Genomic DNA, 27,054 nt, shown 5'->3' with positions numbered 1-27,054 from the left:
TTACCATTTAACCTACAACACACATCTTAATTATATGAATTTAAAACCATCATACTCTGTGAAAAAGAACACAAGATTTGAATATAACTTTAGGTCTGTGGAAAGAGTGTTTCATCAAGAATTTGAACCCAGTTTTTTGGATATATGAGGCAGCTTTACCGGCCACTCCTTTCCTATACAGCCCTTAATGTGATATTAATTTATTTTCCACAATTTTGAAAATAACCTTCAGGTCTGTTCACTGCAGAACTTCAAGTCTGAAAGAGAAATTGGTTGTTAATAATACAAGCATCCACATAGGTTCCCAGTGGAACAAATCTGAGGAGTTGCAGTTTGTAGCTGACCCACTGCGATTTCACAAATTTGTGAAAACTGTACAATCATGAAACACTATTATAGAAAGCAAAATGTTTTTAGTTTAATGACTGTAGTAAAAAATACTAATTCATAATTGCAGGATCACCAGTAAGTACAATATCTAACTGTATTTGCATGAAATAGTTTATGAAGATTTTAACATAGCACAAATTATGTGAAGTTAGTCTTAACTACACAATAAAACAATCAACAGAAAAATGTGATGTGTCCTTAAATATGAAATGTCTTGAGAGCAGTTAGTTTGGAAGACAAGTCATGAATAACCTAACCATAACCTAGAGCATTACTCTAACGCCTACACATGTCCCTCTATTACTCTGAAATGAAACCAGGCTAATTATTAAGTAAATTGACTGCATTTTAGTAAACTGTAGTTTCACAAAATGATCGTTGTGCCAAAAACCTGCTTCTTACATGTAATGTCTTAAGAGCAGAATGCTTTAAACTGCAAATGTTATGCTTGTATAAAGATTATACAGTAAGAAAAGCTCCCAATGGGCCGAGTTGATCTGCAAAATGAAAATGTAATCAGCTGTAATGCGGCAATATTTTAAAGCAATTTTCAAAAGATAATGCTTGATTTTTCCCCTTGGCATAGCAGATTTCTGCTGACCAAATCTAATAGCCTCAAATGGTATTGCATTCCCTCTTTCTGAAGCTAATCTCTCATTTTTCTGTCCATTAATGCTAGCTCATTCATTATCATTTGCAAAAGTTTGCTTCTATTAGTTTATTTTTTTTTCCGTTTATTTGCATGCCAGTAAGCTGATGTTTTATATGCTGTCTTTCAAAAGACCTTCTTTTCCAGATCTGATCAGAGCGAGTTAAAAAAAATGACAGAGAAAAAATAGAAAGAAGAGACCTCTGAATCTCCCATTATGAAGTCAAAATGGAATGTCCCCTTAGATTTTCTTCCTTTTATCTGAAATATTTTATTTGAACAATTTCATATATAAAAATGAAAATAGTAACTGAACAATTTTCCCACTTAAGGTTTTGTCTACTGTTGATAGGTCCTCTAGTGAGAGCAGAAATGGTGAGAAGCTGGAGCTGTCCATGGAAAACATCAGCGCCGAGGTCCTGGAGCTCCTGCTGGAGTTTGTCTATACAGGCTCCCTGATCATCGACTCTGCTAACGCCAAAACTCTGCTGGAGGCTGCCAACAAGTTTCAGTTCAACACCTTCTGCAAAGTCTGTGTGTCTTTCTTAGGTAAGTGAGAAAAAATCTTTTTTCATCATGTGTATATATTTTGAATTTGTATATCTATATGGAAGAGACATCTTGATTTATTATACTGATTCTATACACTTTCCAGTTGATAGTAAATGTTTTGACTGTTTTCAAAGCGATGTTGTATTTAAAGTTGTTTAAGACTTGTTGCCTTTCTGGAACGTCTGCTTGAGCTGTGTTGAAAGCAGCTTGGTGCCTTTAGTTGACTGCTTATTTGAGATGCACTACACATCAGAGCAGTTATTCAGGAGCAACTGATTTGATTTCTGAATTAATCAGAGTCAGCACAGTCCAATATAAGTGGAGGCCAGTTAGTTTGTATGCCTGGGAAGGCAATTGGTTATGCCAGAGATAACCTGCAAATACTCTTCCTTGAAGGGTGGAGGGTGTAGACTTTCCAAAATATTTTTCTACTTTTTCATTTGTTTCTAATTTTTGTTCATTTGTTTTTTTACTTCAGAATGAAATAAGTATGGGTTAATAAATCTAGTTTAATGTATCTTAATTTTTTGTCTGTTAGGCAACAAAATCCTGAAAGAGTGTGTAAACGTTCCATAGGCTCTGTACATTAAAAATCTCAGCTGTCTGCAATTCAAACAACCCCAGCTGTTATTTGCTTAAGGGAATGAAAGATGTTCTATAATTAATCATTTCCAGTCATATTTAAATTCTCACATCTTAATGGTCTGAAACAGTCCTAGCCCATTTGCTGTAAAGAAATAGCACCCAAAAGGCAAAGATACTGTATGTGAATCCCATACATTCAGACAGATACTTGTACATATTAGAACAAATATTCTTACTGTGCATCTGCCTGTATTCACATGATTATCTGCCAATACTGAAATCATTTAATCCAGCAAACAATGTTATTTGCATTTAAGTGAATTTACCTCTGTGCTCTACATACTGTACTGTGCCAAAAGCTATATGAATATTAAATAGGACAGGAACAGTCCTTCACTGGTTATAAAGCAGCAACATCTGAAGACACATTATTGCAGTAGAAGTATTTATATAATATTTTTCTTACATAAGATCAGATACTGCATTTTAAGTTAATTTTTTATAGTCCGCAGTTCAGTTATTCCTACTCCTTAAACCATTGTTTTGCCAAAATAAGACAGTCAGTCTGCATTTAATATTATAACCATTACAGTGAAAACAATAGAGAGCTAATATAACTTTTTTTTTCTTTTGCTGAAAGAACTACAAAAATCAAATAGGATTAGTTATTGTGAAATAAGGAGACATTTGGAAACACAAACTTTATTTCTCTTTCTTATAATTTTAATTGTATTTCTGTGCTACAATTCTGTGAACATGGCACTTACCTGAAAGTAAAGTGCTTTTCTTACACCATGTGTGTTGTGAAAAGATCAGACTCGACACACTTAAAAAGGTTTGGGGCAGCCACCCGTATGTTATCCCTGGCTAAATGGGTTTGGTTTTAGACAGAAGTGTCACTGTTGGAGTCCAGACATGAACTGTTTGAGGTTTGGAAAGATGGCGGTTTTAACTGATAAAACCAGAGGTGACGTAGGGGAACCGGAAGCAACCTTCTTCTGGCATCATCGTAGGCTCCGGAACTAGTAGTGACATCAGCCTGGGCGCCGGAACTGATAGTGACGTCAGCCTGGGTGTCGGAACTGGTAGTGATGTCAGCCTGGGCGTCGGAACTGGTAGTGACGTCAGCCTGGGCGTCGGAACTGGTAGTGACATTAGCCTGGGTGCTGGAACTGGTAGTGATGTCAGCCTGGGCACCGGAATTGGTAGTGACGTCATCAAGGTTGAGTCAGACAGGTTTTCCCGCGGCTGGTCTGCAGGGATAACAGGAGAAGGTTTAGTGCACCCCGCCACCCCCTGGCCTGGTGAGGAATTACCTTCGTTTAGTCTATTCAACGTCCTCCTACTCACAAGTGCGTGACAGTATGTATATATTAGGGGTATAATGATGTAATATGTAACTTGGTTTTCTGGTTTTCATTTCAGGATACAGTAGATTTGTGATGCATCTTTGCCCGCTATAGACCTAATTAACATGGAAATCACAGTGTTTCTAAACAGGAGATGTGTTTGGGTTTGGTGTAGCTAGTTTTGATGTCTCCATTTTTAAACATTTTGTAAAACTAATTTAGCCTTTGCTTTACAAAAAAAAAGTTTAAGCAGAGGAAAAGTAAAATAAGTAGCATGTGCAATGAAGAGGGTTGGCCAGAATATGTCATGGCTGGGACAGATACATTGTGATGCAGAAAAATTCTGCTTGATGCATATAACAATTGGTTAATGCTTTAATTTAGGTACTGTAAAAATCTATCTATTAGTCATACACTCTTTTTGTAATAAGACCTTAATAAAGGCTTCTTTTGCTTTTAATTGTACTTATAAAGCATCAGTAAATAGGCTATGCAATGTGACCTACTAAAATAACTTCACCTTCAATGGTGAAATGTGTCTTAATATGCCAAACAGCACAGTGAGGAATAAGCACTAACATGTTTCTTGTTTTGGTGGCATCTTCTATGTCCCTAACTACAAGAGACTATAAAACTCCGTAGCAGCCCACTTCAACAGCCATGGACACTGTGAGAGGGCCTTTAAAGTCAGTGTTTCTGGGCAACTTCAGAACACAGCAAGAGAGAAAAGAATGGGAAGTTAATCCATCCATCCATCCATTTTCCAACCCGCTGAATCCGAACACAGGGTCACGGGGGTCTGCTGGAGACAATCCCAGCCAACACAGGGCACAAGGCAGGGAACCAATCCCGGGCAGGGTGCCAACCCACCTCAGGACACACACACACACCCACACACCAAGCACACACTAGGGCCAATTTAGAATCACCAATCCACCTAACCTGCATGTCTTTGGACTGTGGGAGGAAACCGGAGTACCCGGAGGAAACCCATGCAGACACGGGGAGAACATGCAAACTCCACGCAGGGAGGACCCAGGAAGTGAACCCGGGTCTCCTAACTGCGAGGCAGCAGCGCTACCATGGGAAGTTAAACTCATGCTAAAATTTAATACATTACAATATGGTTTGAATAGAGAAAAGAGTTTTATGGCCAGATATGAGGACTGTTTGCATCTCTCGGACTGACACAGCCAACCTGACTACAGATCCACATTGTATTGAAAAACTCATCAGAAACTTCAAAAGACTTTGTTGGACAGTTATCTTATCCAAAGATCTTGACCATACATTGTTCTTCTCTCTTGTTAAATGAACCCTAGCCTGAAGGAGTCTATTATTTTTTTTACATTTAAGATGTCTCACTTACAGGTTTTCAAATGTTGTTTGTTGTCCTAGTGTGTATATAAACACAGGGAACTCCAGTTTCTGTATTACATCTTGCCTGAAGAAGGGGCCTGAGTTGCCTCGAAAGCTTGCATATTATAATCTTTTTAGTTAGCCAATAAAATGTGTCATTTGTCTTGATTTCTTACTACATTCATAATGGTAATGGCTAACACTGTACAACACCTTAGTACTATATCTATGTGACAGAAAGCCTCTTTGAGGATTCTCCGGGATCGATGTGCATGCTTCTATATTTGATGAATGGTTTGATGTGGTGAAGCAAAATGCCGACATACAAATGCATTCGTGGTGCTTTTATATTTAAGCGTCGCATATTCACACATTTTGAAGGTCTCACATAACCTCTTCTGTGCTGTCTTTTTTTTTTTTTTTTTTTTTGCACCTTCACAACAGCATCAGAATGTACGGCAGCGTATTTGGTCCACAGAGAAAAAAATTAAGGACATGGTGAAAAGGTGGATTTTGTGATTAAATTGGATATTTTGCATTAATCTCGAAATATCCACTTTAAACCTTGTAGTTTACTTGTAAACATCATCTTAAAACTGACCTAGTTGTTAGTCACTACGTGTTTCTGGGGCTTCCTCCTGAACTGACAGCAGCAATCACCACACAGAACACATTACATTTATGATATTAATCAGACTCTGCACATTTAGAATTCTTAGATTTATACTTGATATCACTGTCATGATGAAAAGCATTAAAGTACGTATGTTACATTTTACAGATAAGTCGTTAACTTCATTTAAATAATGAGTACACAGTCTGCCTCACAGGGAGTCACATCCCTTGTGTTCCCTGCCTGGAGTTTGCATGTTTTCCTGGTGGGTTTCCAAAGTGTGCTCCGGTTTCCTTCCAGAGACATGAAGGTTTTGGGAATTGGTGACACTAAAATGACTCTAGTGTGTGTGTGTGTGCGTGTGTGTGTGTGTGTGTGTGTGTGTGTGTGTGTGTGTGTGTGTGTGTGTGCGCGCGCTTGCGTTGACCTTGTGATTAGCTGATGCCCCATCCAGGGATTGTTTCTGTCTCAAGCCCAATGCTTGCAGGAATGGGCACATTCCTGGACTGATGAATTTTATCATTAAACATCCTTTTCAGAGATATTGTGTCAAGGTGTCCTCAGAATTTAATGGGTGTTTCAGGCAATTCATAACACAGGGAAGCCAAACCTGTTTTCACCATAATGATATCTCGCACTGCCACCTGGTGGAATCTTCCAGATTAATGTAAAGTACGCGCACAAGTATGAACAGTACAACGCTTACGTAGTAGTAACGTCCGCTGGAGACTGCATTGCGTTGCGTGAAGTATAAACCTGGCCTTAGGTCTGAGAGTGTTGAATAATACATCAGGGCTTGCCTACTGTCTGTGTCAATTTGACATACTCTTCCCATGAACTTAGGGTTTTACTCTTGATATTTGGTCTTCATTCCCGAAAACATGCCAGTTCATTTGAGTATGGGGACTCCAGTATTTGAACGAGTGTGGGTGTGCACACAAATTTGTCCTGTGATAAATGGATTCCCTGTTCTGCATTAACTCCTATTTGGTATCCTGTGCCACCAGCATTTACTTCAGCTGTATGTGACCCTGAGAAGGATTATGCTAATGTAGGAAATGGATCGATGAAAAGGGTATTAGCGTTTTTTACTAGTTATATACAAGTGTGACAGCAAGGAAAAAATATACATTTTTCATGTGCATGCCATTTTTAATTGTTTACATTTATTCACCCTATTACACATTTGGTTTTAGACTTCTTTTTTAAAGCTTACGTATCGTTACTCTTTATATATTTAACAGTACATAAAGAAAATAAAATTCTGCTGAGAGTCAATTTGTTTATTGTAAAATAGCAATATTGTCCTATAGATTTTGATTCAAAAGCAATGTTTTTCTTTTTTGTTTCAAATATTTTTGAAAAAGATTTAGATATTGTAGATGAGTTTCTGCTACTGATACATTTTGTAATATCTAGACTCTGTATAATTTATTTTTAATGCTAACATAGTGGCCTTGAGACGTTATATGCAGGCAAGTCTTTTTCTAATCAATAACAACCACATTGTCATGGTTTGAAAGCTCTCATTCCTTGTCTAGACAGAACACTTAAGACATGTCCAAAACATCTCCAAGAGGCTTTCATTCAGGGAGACTGTTATCAGTTGTTATAGCAGCTTTCTCAGTAAAGAGAAACTTAAAATTTCATCAGAGAAGGTCCCTTTTCAGGTCTGTAATTTACAAAACGAAATGTCTCTAAGTAGCATTTTGCACCTGTAATTCTAAATCTTCTTTTCCATAATGGTCCACATTAAGCTCTTATGCTTAATATTTGTTTGCTTTGCAATGTTTTTACATTTTAGAAGGTAGAAGGAGCTCAGGATCCCTCCTAGCACATACAGATTAATGCTGGGGTTTTCTACTAATCAGATTGACAGTCACAGAGCCATTTTACATCTAATTCATCTCATTTGTCAGCTTTTATTCTGCATTTAGAAAAGCATATCGTTGTTATTTTTAAATTCTAATACATTTAGAAATATATATGTATTTATTAGAAATGTATGTGAATCTTTTTTCTGTGTAGCTTGCTCCCCTAATTGCATCCTAATAATGAAAGTTAACAAACAAGCAGTGCATATACCCAAGACAACAACACTGAATCCTGAAAGGATGCAGCTACATCAGACCCACTAAAATGCTTATTAGTAATATTGGATTACACTGGTCTACAAAAAAATATTTTTTGTTTGCTTCTGGGAACTTCAGAGCAGCTCTTCATTAAGTTTTTTACACTGATTTCATATATGCAATCGGAATTAAGCTGACACATCAGGTTTTTGAAATACACATTATTGACGTTTTGACACTTTTGAATATCAATATAATATATCAACACGATATCTGGAGTTTGGACTTTGTTCCACCAAAATTGTTTTGATGTGTTTATTCTGAAAACAAACCAGAAGACGACACCAGAGACACTTTAAAACATGTTTATGTCAATTTACCTCAATATAAAAGTGAGGTCAGCATGCCCAAAAATGTTTGAGGCACTCGCTTTTGCGCTTGTACTGCACATCCGTCTCTCTTTGCAAGAACCAACAGTAGTCACCCATCATTCTAGGAGTGAATTTTTCCCGAGATCAGTTTTCCATCATCTTGATGAAATCTTTCCCCATGCTCATCTCTGACATCGCTTAGATTTGGCGGAAAAAAGTCGAGATGAGAATGTAAAAAATGCGTCTTCAGTGACATTCTGGCTCCCATAAGCTAATATACTCTCAGCATATTCTCCACAAGCTCAGTATAATTCTCTGCTCTGTGACTGTCAAGAAAATTCTGGACAACCTGCACGAATGAGGGTGCTGATTCAGTTGGCTTCAGTTTCCTTTTGAACTCATCATCAAGCATCAGTTCACGTATTTCAGGGCCAACAAAAACACCTTCCTTAATTTTGGCTTCACTTTTCTTGAGACCAAACTTATTTTTTAAATGCTGAAACACATCGCCTTTACTGTCCAGTCATCCTAGTTGTTCCAAGACCCTGGAATATCATAACTAAAAAATGGGACGTGCTGGACAAAAATGGTTTTCAGATTTGGTGTCAGCAAGTGAAATTTGTTAAAGTCCAGATGAAAGAATCCCAGTAGCAAAATGCTTGTTGACCAGTAAACATCAGACTAAAAATCATGTTTGAAAACTCCTGGATTAAAGCAAAATTAAAAAGAATATAATCGATTAAACTGAATACCTGAGGGCATTCTAGTGTTTCCTAATTTAGTGCCAGTGTTCTTAAATATATGTAGGGTATCTTGTCATCTTAGCAAAACACTCCCTTTTACACCCTGACTCTCCTTCTCTCACTCAGGGATTTCTCATTCTTGTTAGTTGTTACCTGCTGATAAACTGGAATGAACTTCATTCCTGCCCTTACTGTTTGAGAAAAATCCAGATATGGATTGCCTTTTATAATTCAGGAATGAAATCCTCTTCTGTGAATAAAATCCCCAAGGCTGTGATAAACCCTTCTTAGTAAAGTGAAACAAATTTTCATTGTATGCATTACACCTATTTCTGAAAAATTAAAAAGGGACAGTTGTTCTAGCTGTTTACTTTCAGGAAGACATGATTAATATATTTTTTTAGAATTTAAAGCAACTATATTGGTGTAGCTTGGGATATAGTACTTTATCTTTTAAATGTCAGAGAAGAACTGTTTGAATGATTGTGATTTTTTTAAAACAACAACATTTATTTAAATAGCATGTTTTCATACAAATTATGTAGCTTAAACAGTTTTTTTGTGATTAAGCAAGAGATACTAAAGACTAAGAAAAAACTAATAATCAATACCTTTCATTGAATATCAATATAATTGTGTCATTTAAATAAAATAAAATCTCCACTGCTACTTTCTAGAGTACTTTAGTTTCCTGATGCAGTTTTGAATATTTTAGTTCCGTAACATTAACATATTTCAAAAAAATTTTTGTAGAAATGAAAGGACTACTTCCAAATTCAAATTGTGTTTATTACTAATTAGAATAAATATACACTTGAGTTTTAGTTGGCCCCAATGAATTAGTCAGGGTCATTTCTGGAGGGTGGGACTGGACCGTGTGTCTGCCTGGGGGGTTGCAAACCGGGATCCCGAGTTGTTTCATCGTGTAGTGGGTGCAGCAACGTACTGCACCAGTGCATGCTCCCCAACTTGACTTGACTCACATACAGTTAATAAAAGAATTAGCCTAAGCCTGACAGAAAATGAATCTTAGTCTGTGGTTTGATTTATATGTGTCATACATTCAAAATGAAGCAGTGCATAATTTCTGTTTAATGGTTTTATTTGTTTCATGGTGACCACTTACTATGTTGGAAATTACCTGAAACAATGTGACACAGCTAAAAGTACAAATTACAAAGAATGCTATGCAATGATGTAATATATCTCTAGCTGTCTTTTGTCATCACTGGAGGCTTTACAAGTGGGCTTATGAAACTTTCAGAGGTATGGTCACAGATGTCTGTTTCTTTTTAGGAATATCATCTATTTGGTTTTTCAAAATTTTTATAGAGCAGTTTATTAATGGCAAATGTTTTTACAAGCTGCTGTAGACTATGAATTTTGTTCTATGAAAAGAACATTTCAGTTCATTTTTGTCTTCATTTCCTCCCTTTTTGTTCTAATTAACAATAAAAGAATATACAGTAAGTGTAGCACAAGTTCTTGAGTATGTAACAACACAAAATTTCATATAAATGTGAAGACCACGGGTTGGTATATTGTCCTAACAGAGCTGAAAAAAGTCATCTTATTAAATGGTTTGGGAATTAGTTAATATTAAAAGCATCATGTAGTGGTATCCTCCTTACCAGGGACAAGAAGCAGGTCTAATGGTGCAAATGCTGGCATTAGCTAGTTTGATTAAAATTAATAAAATCAGATAAAGCTCAAGTAGAGATATGGTCCATTTTGTTTCAAGGGTAACATTATGCAGCAAGGAGGCAGTTATTTACTATTGGTAGCTTACTTTTATGGATGGATGATTTTATGTTCTTTATCTACAGTTAAAAAATGCAAGTTGAAATACACCAGAACAGTCTTAGAATTTTGTGTCACTTCAGTTCAGAAACCTTAGGTAACTTACTGTAGCTGAGTTTATATTCCAAAATAATTTGGTTTCTCAAATATGTTGTGGCATAGATAGAACCTATGGATGAACAAATTAACTTTATTGTCACATGTTTTTTTTTTTTTTTTTTTTTTTTCCCTCCAGGAGTTCGTAAAATTTAAACAACAACAACATCCCCCATCCAATGCACAAAAGAATTTTAAAAAAGAAGAAAACCTATGACTTGGCTAAAGATAAGGGAGCAGTCACAGTAAAGCAATATAAAGTCGTATTGCTATATGTACAGTATGATAGAGCCCCAGTAACGTTTCTTGACACACATCTGCTGAAAAATTTGTTGGCTGAAAGTCATCAATGGTAGTGTATATCATAGAGAGGATGTGCAGAAAAAAAAGCTTCTGAAACAGTTAAAAATTTCAACCTTCAGCCCGGTTATAATAATGACTTCTCACCTGGTGACATATTCAGTTTTTATAGTTTCTTTATATCATGGCTTTACCTTAATTAAATTAATCTACAGGGGAACATCTATACATGATCTCAAGGTCTGAGATGCTGCCGCACCAGCTCTACCATGATCGTGTTTCTTCTTTTGTTTTTTGTTTTTTCCCTTTAAGCCCTGAACTCTCTTCAATCTTTCACTCTTAACCTTCCGTCTTCCTACTCAGGCCCTTTTATACTTCAAGGGGCCCAGGTGCCTTAATTATGAACCCCAGAGTGCTAATAAGGAAACTGGCTGAACCACATGCATCTGCACATGAATGTGGGCTCCACCAGTTACCTCATTAATACCCCAGGCCTGCTCGACCAAACTACAGCCTGAGCCTGAGTGCACTGTTTTTTTACTTAAACCAACACTGCCATGAATGTCAAAATGCATTTTACCAGTCTCCGTGCAGTTGCACCCATGTTTATTTTGCATATGACACAAGTACTGACTTAACATGGAAGTCTGTCCAAAACTAAGCAGTTCATCAGGGAGTAACTGATTTTCTTTTCTGTAAATAACTACAAAATGCCAGCATTTGCTTTCTCTAGCAAATGGCAATTTGGAGCGATTCCAGTATTACCAAACTTTGCCATTTTTTTTCACTGAACTCTCTTTTCCTTCTTTTCAGAGAAACAGCTGACAGCCAGTAATTGTCTCGGAGTGTTGGCCATGGCTGAAGCAATGCAGTGCACTGAACTTCACAATATGGCCAAAGCATTTGCTCTCCAGAATTTTCCTGAAGTGGCAGGGCAGGAGGAAATTCTGAATATTTCCAAAGACGATTTCATCAGCTATATGTCTAATGACAGTCTGAACACCAAAGCAGAGGAGCTTGTATATGAAACTGTGATCAAATGGATAAAGAGGGATCCAGTGAACAGAGTGCAGGTAAGTCAGAAAAGACATCAAGCTCAGTGGCTTTTAAAAAGCCAGCATTAGAAGTCAATCTGTCTTTTTTGTATAGTGTACTTTATAAAATGAACACCATACCAAGTTGATGTAGGAAGCAGTTAAGAAACAGATTTTTTTTCTTTAAACTGTAGGTGAAGTGGAGGATATACTGAGTATACAGTATAATTACTATAGGAAGAATTCAGCAGGATGCTGAAAATTGACTGGGATGCTTTTGCGAAGAAGGTTGCTTGGAACCAAAGAAGTTGAGTCTGCTCAAGTGTTCATATGGTCACAGATCAGATTAACATGGTAGCCAGGTTCTCAGTCTGAATTGCATCAAAAGCAAAATCTTTGGTTTTACTGTTTCAGATAAAGATTTTGGCAGGAAAATGAAATGTATGGGGAATGTAACGATAATTATGGCAATAACTTGCCAGCACATTTTAAATAAGAAATTCAGGATGTTTGATCTGACTTTTAAAGGAAACCCACAATGATTTGCATTTTAAAAGCTTCATTTAGCTTATGATTTCTGAAAGGGGTCAAAAGGGATGTGTTTTTATATGGAAATTTTTTTTTCTTAATTTAGTTCTGATGCTTATATTTGTGCAGAATTCACTGATATCTCGAATTTTGTTCCGCTTACTTTCACCATTCTTTTTTTTTTTTTTTTTTGACTTTGTGCATATGTCATTTTTACATATGGGCGACATAGTGGCTCAGTGTTTGGCACTGCTGCTTTATGAATTCGACATCCCAGGTTTGAATTTTGTCTGTGTTGAATTTCCCTCTTTCTCCTGTCTGTGTGGGTTTTCCACTTCATACTCGGCTCTTCACCCACATCCACAACAATGAGTTTGAGAGGTGTATTGGTGTGTATTTGTGAGTGTGAGTTGGACCTTCTAGGACTGTCTTCCATCGTGTGCCCAGTACTACTGGGGCTGAATTAGAATTAGTGGATTTGAAAGTGTTATGTTTTATATGTGAATAGTCCTTATGCAATCATGATTATGTGTTATTTTAACAATGGAACACAGCACTGATACTATTAACTGATAATGGATGCTGTAAACGCTAATGCACTCATTCCCCAGCTTTTTCTCTTTCACATTTAATTGTTCAAAAGCATCCACCAAATGGCAAGGCGTAGCTACCTGACATGGCTAAACCTGGGCTTTGCTAAAAACATTTATCACAACATAAATCTGTTTTCAAGCAGTTTCCAAACAGTTATTATGTTGTAGCGGTCTGGTGCCACTAAGATTCACACCGTCAAGAAGACGGTGATTTATTTATTTTTATAGAGGAGATCCCAGGGACGCTCCCAGCCTTGGCCGACCCGCACACACTCACAAACAGAGACAAAATAATGCACACTGGAATCAAACAACAATTAAAGAATATAATGAAATTAAATGAAAACAACAAAACCACCCCTGTACCCCTATGGCGATATTACATTAAACACACAAACACAATCAACCCCCTCAGCAAAGTCCATGGAAAACAGCACCGGATGTAATGAATGATGAAGATAGTAAGTCTAGAGATCTGTATGTTGAAAGGGAATGAAAAGACAGTCCTGCCGTTAGTCCGTGAAGATGAGTGGATGGTTCAGGAGTGCTCCTTTTCTTGCGGGAAGATCATGAATCCACTAGCAGTCCTCAGCACACAGATAGACAGAAGACAATCCAGACCCCAACAACGAAACAATCCAGGACAGAACGACTAAATACGATTAACCAACAGAAGGTAGCCAGACAGGTACACGGAACACAGAATACAAAAAAAAAAAAACACCCCTCTTTCTTTGGACACCGGCCCTCTTTTTAAGAGCCACTCTGACCACCTTTGACCCCAACAGCCCCTGCACCCCAGACAGAAGACCAATGAGAGCCTCTGCAGGGACTGCTGGGTGATGCAGTTTAAACTTATAGTAGCACTGCTACAATGTTTCATAATGTATTGCATGAGGAAAGAAAAATAAAAAATCTACTGAATAAGTATAACAAAAAAGTAAACTACAGTATATGAAAGAGTAAGTAAAAATGCTTTGCCAGATATTCAGTTTACCCCCATTAAGAAGAAATGAAAACCTCTGAGCACATCTCTATTGTGGGTCTGGAGTTTGAGTTTCAATGAATAGTCACAAAGAGTGTCACATGTATGCCATTTCAATTTAGGACAGTTGACACTTTACTGCTTTAGAGCTACAGTATGTCTGTGATCTGCAGGCATTTGATGAGTATTGATAAGTTTACTGCTGCTGGTTCAGTGGTTTACTGGACTTGTAGCTGTAGTAATATTTTATATCCCTATCCTTTTGTGAATTCACTGGATTCCATATACAGTAACATGTCTGCACCTTCAAGATATGACTTTAAATCTGTAAAGGATGAGCTACAAAAAAGCTTGTGCAGCATATTTTAAAACTGCATAGTTAATCTGTTTGAAACTTGAAATTCTTGCCCTAACATGCCATGGGTTTTTCTTAGAATATGTAATCTACTGGCAGGACAGCATTTATTCTAATATAAAAGTGTTCTGTACAAGCATTAAGATGTCTGTTTAACACAGGTTGCACGCAGAGCACTCCAGTTAGTCATTTAGCAGTTGCAGCGGGGGCTCATTTTACATAAAGCAGCTTATATTTTATTTTTATTCATCGATGATGTTTTAAGTAGTTGGCTGAATAAGCCTTTACATTTTTTGTTTTTGTAATTTCTTTAACTACTTTGTTATTGCCACCCACCTTTCTTAAAAGTGAACATATCAATTAGCACTGAATGCTTTGCTAAAGTATGTATTTGGGTTAAGTGGAATCATGCTTATAGCGATAATTAACTAAGTGAGACAACTGTCTTTTTCATTTTGTGTTTATTAATGAGAAATATTTGATACCCACACCCCCAATCTAATGGACCATTTGTTCAGTTTTAAGTCCTGTCTCAAATATCATTTCATATTTCTGCCATTGCTGAGCAACTCTATGTTATGCAATTAATATATTTGACAGCCCTATGTGAACGCCTCTGGAAAGCAGTTTTTAATGGCTTTTTTGTGATGTTTTAGAGAGTAAACAAACAGTTGTTCTTTCAAGATGAATTGCTGTTTTTGGCTAGCAGTGGGCTCCCCAGGTAGAAGATTTAAATATCCTTGATATGCAGTAGAGATTAAAGAGATATGTATAGATGGATGTAGAGATGAACAAATGTACACACACAAATGGCATTGATCCCAGGGAAAAATTGCTGTTTTATAATAGTGTACACTAAAACTACATAGAAAGCACTGAAGTCTAAATTGCAAAATAAATAATTTCACTGTATTCTGTTAAACATAAATAAATATGTCCTGACTGTGTGGAAAATTAACGTGTAAAATGGAAGCGTGTAATATAGATGCTTTAAAATCTAAAGGCAGCTGGTAAGAAAAGGTCTCAGAATGTGCAGAAAACTGTTTCTTGCTGAGCAATCTGAAAAATTCTCTTTACATTAATGCAATTATGCAGAGAAAAGAAAAGGTTATAAGAAGCCGCATAGTATAGATTAAAAGTGCTGGCAAATGGATGTCCTTTTTCCTTTACCTTGCACGATTGTGGTCAAAACTACTTACTACCTGGAAATGAGGCTTGCGCTATAATTGTTGCCATTTTGCTGTGCTCGAAGACGATAATAACATAAAATATACTAATCGAGCCGCTGGGAGAAAATTATGTTGTTAACAAGAGATATTGTAAATTACAAATCCTGTGTAGCGTGTTCTTTCCTGTAGCCCTCCTTTCATTTATTACTTTGATTATTAGCAATCCTCTTGGTATCTTACATCAGAAGCAATTTTAATCAGTCTCCCCTAACACGCTGCTCAGAAACACAGGGATGACTTGATAGTTTTGAATTTGAGTTTTCTGTATGAAAACCGTTGACATTAAAGGTTGTGGTTACTTTAGGAACTCTTTGGCCATTAGCCGCAAAAACATTAAAGACAAAGGGAGAACAGCATTCAACTCAGTAATTTGAAAAGATTGCTACAGATTAGCTCAGTCAGTGTCCATCAGAGAAGTAATTGTAAGATTAATGTTCAATAGTAGTTTGGATAAAGAAAAGCTTGTATTTACAGGGTATTTATGTCATATACTTTTTTGAGATACTTGAGCAGCACTTAATTTCTTGGATTTCTTTAGTCTGAGAAAGCATAGCCCTTTTGGATACTGATGCAATGGGTTTCATGCCTTTTTCTTTTGCCAAGAATGTTTCATTAGTAGTCTTTTTTTGAATTCATAACATCTGCTCTATATAGAGCCTTGAATATTTAGCTTAGAAACACCACAATGGCATGTAATCAATTACATTATAAATACCGTGTAAGTGGAAGCCAAATCATGTTACTGTAAGGAATCAATTCATTCATCCATCCATTCATCAATTTAATTTATTCACTTAAACTGATGATTCACTTTGAGATTTGTAATTCTGAAAAAACTAAACAGTAACAGACCATACTTCCTTTCATCAGTGGAAGGAATGATATATAGGTGATCTTGAGGTAAAAGATGACAAAATGAAGAAAGAAAAAAATAACCAGGTTTTATTCTCTCTCTAGCTTTCCAATTGTATAACTTACTGAACAATCTCAAATTCACTTTGTCCAGTATTGGGTCTGGAGAGAAGCCTTCCCTTGCAGCATCAAGCACAAGGCAGGCACCAAAACTGAATGTTGCACCATTATGGATTCCACGCATGGGCACTACTTTAGCGTTGACAGTTAACCTAAAGTGCATGTCTTTGTTACACTTTGTACACTGGAGTATCTGCAGAATTAGTTAAGAATTTGCACAAGGACAGTTTAAACTCAGGACTGTGGACCTGTAAGGCCGTAGGCCTAAACAGTGTGTGTGCCCCCTTCTAAGTAATCATTCAGTTAAGTGCTTCCTTTTTCTGTTTTCCTTTTCTCTGGGTGCTCATTTCCTCCCATGTCCCAAAGATGTGTGTTAGGTTAATTAGTCACCCTGTCCAGTGAATATTAATAATAATAATAATAATTCATTACATTGCTGTGTGTATGTAAATGTATCCTGTGATGAACTTGTGTCTTCTGTATTTACCATGGTTATGTTAAGATTGTAATGAAATAGGCAAACTGGGAACATTTAAAAAAGTATTGTTTGTCATGAAATTAACTAAACTGATAATTGAAAGAATTGTTGCGAGAAGGGACTTCCACTCCAGGTAACATACTGTACTTGGAAGTCATTAAGTCCATCAGTATGTCAGTCATATATCTCCTTGAATGTTTTTACTCATTACATTCATTCATGTGCATTTGAACATTTCATCTTACAATAATACTATAGTGAAAATAGTACAATACAGAACAAAAATGAAAAAAACAAAAATGATCAGGATCTGTGGAGTGCCGATTAAGGGTGACTGATGCTGCTTTCTCTGCTCTGCATGAATATTTTGGTAATTCTGTGGCTGATGGGTTAGTTAATCTGAAGAAGATAAGCTAAAAGTGAGTCACAAAGTTGAGAAAGTTTACAAGAAGGGCCAGAAGTTCTTAAAGTAAAACCGGGAAAGTGTGAAGCTTAACTCAAAATGATCAGTGGAACTAAAAAGTCACAGTTCAAAGGCTGTCATGACATGCCAGAAGAAAAAGTAGTAAAGAATGTGATGGCATCAGAATAAAAAGGCAACTGTAGTTTCAAAATTTAGATTTCAAACACTTAAGGAAGGGATTGTTCTGAAGAGAAAAAAAAACAGAAGAGAAAATTTTGAGGAGAAAATGGACCTTTGGCTTTGAACATCCCTTTCCAGGATAAAGCAAGTCAGTGAAAATTCAATTGCAAAGAAACTGCTTTTGTAAAGAGTATGTGTTTATGCGTGCTATCTCAAAAAAGTGTAATAATCAGGATGTGCAGAGAAAGCTCTTGGTTCTCTGAGATGTTTTACTTTCCAAATTAGCTTTCTACATCTAATGGCAACCCAGGCTATAAAATTACTGTTGGTGCATTTTTGATGTCAGGCATTATGTTTCTTGTTCAGTAGTAGCCAGTGTAAGTGTACTAGTAAGGCCGACCCCCTCATTCTGTGTATGTCCTACCCTTCACCAATTATCATGTGTGAGTTAAGAAGAGCCCTTGGTGTGCAAGTGATAAAAACCTAAAGTGGTTTGGACATGTGGCACCAAAGGCAAAGAATGTTGGAGTTACAGGTGCCCCAAGAAGAAGGTGAAAGGAGACATAATTAGAAGTGATGATATGAATAGAATGGGTCTCACCACAAAGAATATCCAGGACCCCAGACAGGGAGGAAAAGTTTTGGGTGGCAACCAGATAACCGGGGTAAACCTGGAAAATGGCCGTTTAACTGGTGGTAAAAATAATGATGACTTTGACTCATACTAAAACACCACATAGTGTGTAATTATATAAGAAGTGTGGATTCCTCTTAACTAACTTTAGTACTTGTCATGAGGAATAATATTTTACTTTTTTATGAACAAGAGAGTCAATTTCAACACTCAGAAATGAATTAAGTGTTTTCTCTGTAACACTTTGAGTAATAACAGAGTGAATGAACTTTTGGTACAGTAGACATTGATATATTTAGCTGTTTCTGTTGATAAATGGCCTAAAAGTATGTAGTTGCCATATACCATATACAGAAGTAGTGACAGACAGTGAATTTTGATATTGGTGGATGCACTGGAAGGAGCTTTGTTATAGCTTATACACTTCTACACACATCTAAGATGCTACTGTTCTGTTTGCTCCCTTCAAGCAGCAATACAGTGTGTCAGTGTTGATCAAACAATTATTATGACAGACTAAAAGTGGGTTTATGCTGTCATTTCCATATCTACGTTTATCAGCTATTCCTCCAGCTGTACTTGGACATTTCAAAGCTGCACAGAGTGCCTTTATTGTCCAGCTGTCTTTGATTAGCTTTACTGTATATCACTTGCTGTCTTATATACAGCCAGGTTGGGGGTCTACTTGACTAAATAACTAAAATTATGGGGTTTTTGGTGTTCATACTGTTGTTTTCTCTGCTGTTTCCTCTTTGAGTTAATTTATATATATATATATATATATATACACAATCCTGCAAGGTTCCCATAAACCTGACCTTATGAGCTTTATCAAAATTATTTTCTCACCTTGTCACATTTCTTTACAAACCTGTGTAGGCGGTAATGTAGTAATCTAGGAAATCCCATTAGTGCTCCAGGTTTGGCTAAACACTGAAATCGCAACTCTAATACTATGGAATATACAATGAATTTGCTCTGGAGAAAGCTGTTAGTATATGCATGTCTTAAGAAGACATATCACATTATATGTGGATATCTATAATGTGCACTTGTAGTCAGCATCATGCTAAACATCAGCTTTTCATAAAATATACAGATTTAGATATTGTGTGCGCAATATTAAAATGGCTATTTCATCATGCAGATTAAGGTAGTTGTGTGCTGTGAACCAGCTTGCCACATCACCACAAGCCAGTCCTGTAGGTCTAGTTAGTTAAAAGCTTGGAAGCAAGAAGTTCAACATTTCATGGGTAAACCATTGTTCTTCTGCAGTGTAAACATTGCTGTTATAACGTTATCAGCAATCTCCCATCATTTTCTGCTATCCACTGTTTCACTACTACTGCTTTAAGAGATAAAGGCTATGTGGGGCTCATACTTAGTTTTTTTCCGTAAAAGTCTCAGCCCTGTTTCAGAAGTCTCAAGGCTTCTCAAAGGATGCTGGACAAGCTGCTACCACTCAAGCATCTTGTCCCGCTCAGCCTGACAAAGAGATGAGGGTCGGCTTCTATGACATTTTCTAGCAAATTTAGTAATGAACAATAAGTGATTTATAATACCTTAACATGATTTTAAAATGTATTTTTTGGTACTCCTAAACAATTTTGATTTTCACAGGGGTCCAAAGGGCTAATTATTTCACCCCTTGTATCTAAGGCTTCATAATTTTAAATACCAATTTTTTTTTCTTTACTTTTTGTCCAAAATAAATTATTAGTAAAAAATAAATGATACCTTTCATTTTGTGTTGACTGCTAAAGAGTTGTATGTTTACAGAGTTAAATCACCCTCATAAAGGATGTGATGGCATCAGAATAAAAAGGCAACTAGAATGCCATTAATACCATATGCACCCAAGTACACTGTTCGGCTCGGTGTTTCTTTATTGATATCTGAGAAAGTAAAGCACAATTAATAAAGCAAACCTCCTGCACATTTCTTTGGGCGGCAAAATACATGCTGCTTTTGTAGCAAGTCAAGCATGTCTGCTGAAGACACAAAGTGAACTCATGGAAGTCTGCCCTGGGCAGGAGCCTGCAACATGCAATTTTGTCAAATGCATTCTAGTTTCAATTAATAACAATGAGGTACAAGTATTCATAGCAATTCAGATACGAAGGCAGCATGTTTTTACATAATGTAAAAAAAAATGAAAAATAACTTTTTAACCCCAGTTCACATACATGAATTAAGTAAGTTTAGAGGCTGCACCTATAGTATAATGAGCCCTGGGTTTGAATTACAAATTAGGTATTGCCTCTGTGGAGGGAGGTGATATGTTAAATACCATGTCTGCACAGGCTTTTTTTGTGATTATTACATTTTTTTCTCCCTTATCCCAATGAAATGCAACTATAAAGTCATGTGGCCACTGGGGTCTTGATGAGGGAATTTGCCAATTCACTTAATGTGCACAAGAGAAGTTAATGTAGTGTAGTGAAGCTACGTAGGCCATTTGAGTACACCTTCACTCACTGCATGGGAGGTATTTTCTGCAAAAAAGAAAATGAAAATTATAAAATGAAAGTGCAATCTCTCTTTTGCAATTTCATTTTCAAAGTTTGTACACAAGAATGCTGCATAGACTTGAAATGGAATAGTCCCATTTGTGATTTCATTTTCAAAATCTACATGCAAGAATGCTGCAAAAATAAACATTAAAATGAAATAACTCAATTTGCAATTTCATTTTCAGGCTGAACCACAATATAGCTGCAACAATGAAAAGTAAAAAGCATTTTTTCTTTTCATTTTAATTTTCTCAACATGCAAATAGTGTGGGTCAATGGGAGGGACTTTGCACCTCGATTTCCCAAAATTCTTTGTACTTCATAGCTGTAGAGCCACTTCAATCGATAGAATACTTCTCACTTCGACTGTGTTTGTATTTGAAAATGAGATTGAATTTTCCTTTTATAATTTTCATTTTCTTTTTTGCAGAAAATACCTCCCACACTCACTGAGAATGAAAACAGTCTGAGAGCAAAAACAGAGGAGATAGAAATTAGATCAAGAGAAAGATGGGGGATGAAATCAATTAGAAGGCAAAGAGAGAGTGAAAGAAGATGTAAAGTTTAGTCAGAACTGGTGCAGATGATAGGAGGCAAGGCAATTAAGGAAGCCTTAGGTGGCACAGTGTTAGTCCAGGGTAGGACAGTAGGGTCACTCCTGCTGAGCAATGGATTGGAGCTGGAGCTGGAGTGGCTGATCACTCCAGTGTGGGGCCACGGATGCTGAGGGATGGTGTGGGGGACGAAGAAGCTGGTCTTGCGGGGTCTGCTTGGATGCTGAAGGAAGGGAGTAGGAGTACAGGCCAAAGAGGGCTGACCTACTGTACATGCCTCTGTGACTCTGTCATCTGAGCAGATCACATGGGTTAGCAGAGGTGACAAGGTCAAGGAAGGATACATTGGGGCTTGTGGCTTGAAATACAGTAGCTGATCTTGGCTTTGTTTTAAATTTTGATTTTAACAGATTTAATGGATTATATATTGAAGGATTTTAACCTCCACATGAACATTGTTTTTATTGGATTATTTATTTACATACCAAGGAACTGACACTGCCGTTTCTGTATTTATTTAGACATTGCTTTCATTGTTTGGCAAAAAAAATGCACTGAACACATGTGCACCAAAACATGTTATTTGTGTCCTCATTGCCCTAGCCATTCCAGTCTTGACTATAAACTGACTGGGATTCAGGAAAATGTCAAGGTAGCTGGCAACCACTACCTTCCCATTCCCCAAAATTGGATTGGATGTAGGTTTGAAAGAATGAATGGAAGATGTACATTCATACTTTATAAATACAATTGCTATCATTTGTTTGGTGGTCCTGATCATCTAGAACTGCTATTAGACTGCAAACCAAAAGGACATGCATGTTGCTCTTTGGGGAAACATCCCTTTCCAAACCAACCTACATTTTTTATAAAGTACAATCAAATCGAGTACATTAGGTACCAAAACTGCTCCTCGACTTATAAAGTTTTGCAGACAAATGTTTCCTTCCCATATCAATTTGAATGTGTTTGTTAAAGGCCTTATACATGAGCTGGTGCAGCTTTGAAATCGTATGTACTTTGCTAGTCCCTTGCGGCTTGAAATATCCAGAGAAACAAACTCTACATTGTGTCTTACCAGATATGGCTTCTGCAGAAAACACATCAGCACTGCCAAATCCTGTGTGAAAAATCAGATTCATAATTTAAAGTAGCTAATAAACCTTCTGAAAATCCTGATTAAAAAATTAAGATTCATTATTTCAATTATGTAAGCTCAATTTAATTAGCTGGAAGACAGCTTGTCACAGTACGTGCCAGACCAGCTAAGAGCATAAGGGGGAAAAAGAGAAATAAGACGTGAAACTGTGTACAGCAACTGATACATCAAGGAATACCAGAATGAAGCCAATTCTGTGTTCATCTCTACTCTATGCATAGAAATAAATCTGTCTTTCACATTTTCAATGTTGCATACTGAGCCACCCAAAAGAGTCCACAAAACCTTTTTATCCTTGGGAAACATGGTTCCGGGAGAGTCAGTCAGTCTTGTCTGTTAATCATGCTATTTAATATTTAATTTTTCTATCAGAAAGTTAAACATTACTGAAATGGCAATTATGTAAACAAGTCCTTAAATGCACACATAGGTGAACATCCTTGAATATGTAAAGACATAGCATTTGTACCTGTGTTGTGTGGAGGTTGAATTTACATTATCATTCAAAAGTTTGGAATTACCCAGAGTTCTTTGTGTTTTTTGATAGAAATCTATACTTTTTTTTAACTTGACTTAGAAATGTGGTCAAACATTACTTATGTTGCAAATGCTATTACTGCTTCAAAGGACTGATTTATAATGTATTGTCTACATATGACTACAAAGCCCTATTTTTAGCAGTCACTTGTCCAGTATTCCAGTGATAAATTCCTTTAGCTCACCCTTAATTAGTCATCTTAAAATACTAATTGGTTTTTAGAAAAAACTTTTTAATTGCATTAGCACAGCTGAAACATGTTGTTCTGTTCAATAAAGTAAGTAAATTGTCTTTCCTTAAGTTAGAAGGTACTGGAATTCTTAAAGTTTAATTTTGGGTTAAAAAATGACCAAAACAAAACAGATAAGATCCTTGTGGGCAGCGTTTGATTTTGTTGGATTTGAGGTAATATAAATGTCACTCACTAGGTTAAGAAAGGTCAAATGAAAGCCTTTGTGCAAGATGTGTGGTATAGGATATCTCAACAGGCTTTTCATAGCACAATGATATTCCATCTGGTATACTCCATATACTGCTGGTAAAGCATTAGAAGTGATTGTGAATTCAAGGCTGTCTAAGAAGCATATAAAAAATTTAGGCCAAAATAGTTTGAGTGTAGGACATTCCTAAAACATGTGATCTTGTAATGTAGACGCTTGATGACATTGCTCAAAGGCTTGATCTTATCATTCAAAAAGTACACAATTTTAGGTGATATTTATAACATATATGGACAGTTTTAGTTGTTCATATATGCACTTATTGAACAGGAATGTATTTTGAGAAAAGTCAAATTACATCCTTTTTCTGAAATTTTTATTGAAAAATTCCTTTCTCATTGTTCCTTGAGATCATCAGAGTTTAATGTAATGTGCCTTATCCAGGGGTAAGACCTGTTTGCTCCCATTTCCTAACCATGTTTTACATCATATGAGTTTTAATAAAATTGCACGAGCGCCGCAGTGCAATTTTGAATATGGTATTTATAACTTTTAGAGTCTTAGAGATTTTTAAACCCTAATGTTGAAATGCTGTTCCAACATCTTGCTCACCATCTCCATGAAATAAGGAAAACAGATTTAATTATCAATAAATTTGTTTGTGGAGTCCTCTTGATTTTGGTTGTGATTTGTATTTAATGTAGAAATACACACCACTCACAGAGGAGAGACAAGCTTGTTTAGCAATAGACAATAACAGTTAAGTTTCTCATTGGAATTTTTTTCCCCATCCTGCTTTTTTAATTTTGGGAAATATTCACCTTTTCCCCAGGTCATACTGTAAGATTTGTCATTGGTGTTTACATTTGTAATGACAGAGTGGGCTATATCAGTTAGCTCACTAAATGAAGGCTCCAGATTCACGTATATTTTATGAAACCCACACATTGTTCTCTGAGCATTACCTAACTAGTGATTTTAGGAAGAGTAACAAAAAATTACAAACAGGCAGAGGATGTGTACTGGAAAATTAAACAAAAGCACAAAACTGCAAAAAAGTCAGCTTAATATGCTACAGTGCACAATTTGGCACCCCATGAGGATATTTCTGTCATTTAGACAAATGCTTTCTGTCTTGTACTGTCTTACAAGCCTCTACTGCAATGGCACTCTAGTTAGTGGTCATGTTTAAGGCTTTTGTGTAATTTTTGTATGTTTCATCTGCCACTTATTATGATTTAGAAATATTTACCATGCAAGGTTTAACTGGTGTTCAGGATTATTTCTCACAACACTGTGATTTTTCATTGCCCTTAAAGAACTTAAAAATTAACAAATTTTGCATAATATAATTATGATGCTAAGTTGGATCAGTTTAACTGTTCCAAACGAACAAAGTACCCCTGTACATCAAGAAAAGCAATCATTCACTTTTTCTTTAACACTAGAATGACCAAAGCCTACGAAAAAACTCATAAACCCGGCCTATCTTAAATCCCTTCGCATCTCTCCATCAGCATGTTTTGTCTTGTAAATGTGTCAATAAGTGCAAGCAGCCTGCTATACCATCACCCCACCACCGCGAAAGGGGCAAGAGGTTCTCCCAGTTCAAAACTTGATTATCTGAGAGTGAGCTACCTATAGTTGTATTGGGGAAATAATTTCATGTGTGTTCCATGTCTACAACAATCTATGTAAACACATCGTTAAAACAGAAACGTTTTTCATGTTTTAGTAATAAATGACAAAATGTAGACATGAACCATGGAAGCTGCTGTATTGCACTCGTACCTTTTGTGAAAGTGTTTATTTGATATTTGGCCATCAGCTTTCACACATTGTACAGTTCATGTCTACATTTTGTCATTTATTACTAAAACATGAAAAACGTTTCTGTTTTAACGATGTGTTTACATAGATTGTTGTAGACACGGAACACACATGAAATTATTTCCCCTATACAACTCTAGGTAGCTCACTCCCAGATAATCAAAACTTGAACTGGGAGAACTTCTTGCCCGTTCTGAGGCGTTGGTGGGTGGGGATGGTATAGCAGGCTGCTTGCGCTTATCGACACATTTACAAGACAAAAGACGCTGACGGAGAGGTGCGAAGCGATTAAAGTGGGCCGGAATTACACGTTTTTTCATAGGCTTTGGTGATTGTAGTGTTAAAAGTGCTGTTGATTAAAACTGCCTAAATAATTATAGTCAATGAAAATAATCAGGCAGTTTGTAAATCAATGATTAGTGATTAGAACATCCTTGGATGATGTATGTGTTCTCTGAAACAGGTGTGTTTGGCATTCATTGAACTGCAATGTATTTTACAGATTGTTGAATTCCAATTCTTATCTGAAATTTTAATTGAAAGGCCCCTTAGAATATCAAGGGGTAGTAATCTAAGGGAATTGGTTTTTCTTTTTTCATACAGCCTGGAGATGCTGTCCAGACTAACTAGTATCACCTCAGGAATGGATATAGGGGAAATATGAGGAAAGTTGGATACTGTAGGTTGCTTTTAGCTAAAGTTATAATGGGTTTCTAAAAAGTAGTGCACTGTGTTGCTTCAAGATTACATTTAAATCATACTAGTTCAAAAGATGCAAAAACTTTATCAATTTAGAGATCTGTAACTGTTGCAGTTCTAGCTTCTTCAATAGATTGAATTTAGCATTGGTTTAACAAGGATGAAATACCTGATTATCACATGTAAAAGGGCAATGGATAGAAGCTTCTGTGCTTTAAAATGTATACTACATTGGTTCCATATCTTTACTGAATGTTGAGCCATATTTACTTTTCTTGGTGTAACAAGCAATAAGCCGCCTTTATGGCTAAAATTGAAATGCCTTAACAAATATGCACAACACCCTGAATGTATTTTAAAAGTAACAATTAAAAGTTTTTGAATTATAAAGGCACAGATAATGATAGGTTCATAGTTTGAATGCAGGTAGTAGGGATTTAGAAATATTAGGGACATTTCATTTAGTTAAATTCCCATCAACTATAACTGTAATTTGGTTTTATTTTTATCTGAGTAAAAATCAAGAAGATCTGTCAAATAATACTCAAATTTGCATTCTTAGATATTTGTATATTTTATGTCTAATACATACATCTATATCTGGTGTGCATTTGTTGTTTGTCTTAATATATTATTATTCATTTATTTTTTGATTGTTTATCTGTCTATCGAGTAGAAGGTGCCAAGAAACAGAGTAATAGTGTTGTGGCTTTAACTTTCCAACATTTTAAATACAGAAGTTCGGACTGGTGCTTTTCCTTTAAATCCTTCAAGCGGATGCTTCCCAAATATTGTTGAAGCGGCTGCACTATCGCCCAGCTGCATTATGCAAGACCAAGTCGTCAGGGAATTACTGTGTTCGTTCTTTCCACTGTTGAATAAATTTAAGCTGATATTTTCTATGTCATTAAACCGATTTTATTGTATTACACTATACTGTAATGAAAATTAAGTAACCTGAATTAAGAAGGCTCGTGAATATTAATGTTACTATACTATAAATGTCATTTCTCTCTGTGTCTGTTTTTCTACTTATGATTTTTAAATTACT

General features: G+C 36.3%; 1 protein-coding gene across 2 annotated transcripts in view; it reads left to right on the top strand.

The window, feature by feature from the left end:
• LOC114648389 (kelch-like protein 29) overlaps positions 1-27,054 on the top strand; it is an 839,883-nt gene that overhangs the window by 676,711 nt on the left and 136,118 nt on the right. For both annotated transcript variants that reach the window (XM_051924932.1, XM_051924931.1), the window contains 2 exons: positions 1,392-1,588; positions 11,693-11,952. In XM_051924932.1, coding sequence (XP_051780892.1) covers positions 1,392-1,588; positions 11,693-11,952 — 457 coding nt within the window. The remainder of the gene's footprint in view (positions 1-1,391; positions 1,589-11,692; positions 11,953-27,054) is intronic.

Source organism: Erpetoichthys calabaricus, chromosome 3 (assembly GCF_900747795.2).
Source record: "Erpetoichthys calabaricus chromosome 3, fErpCal1.3, whole genome shotgun sequence".
Taxonomy (NCBI): Eukaryota; Metazoa; Chordata; class Cladistia; order Polypteriformes; family Polypteridae; genus Erpetoichthys; species Erpetoichthys calabaricus.
The sequence above is the reverse complement of the archived record's forward strand: the minus strand, read 5'-3'. Positions and strand labels throughout refer to the sequence as shown.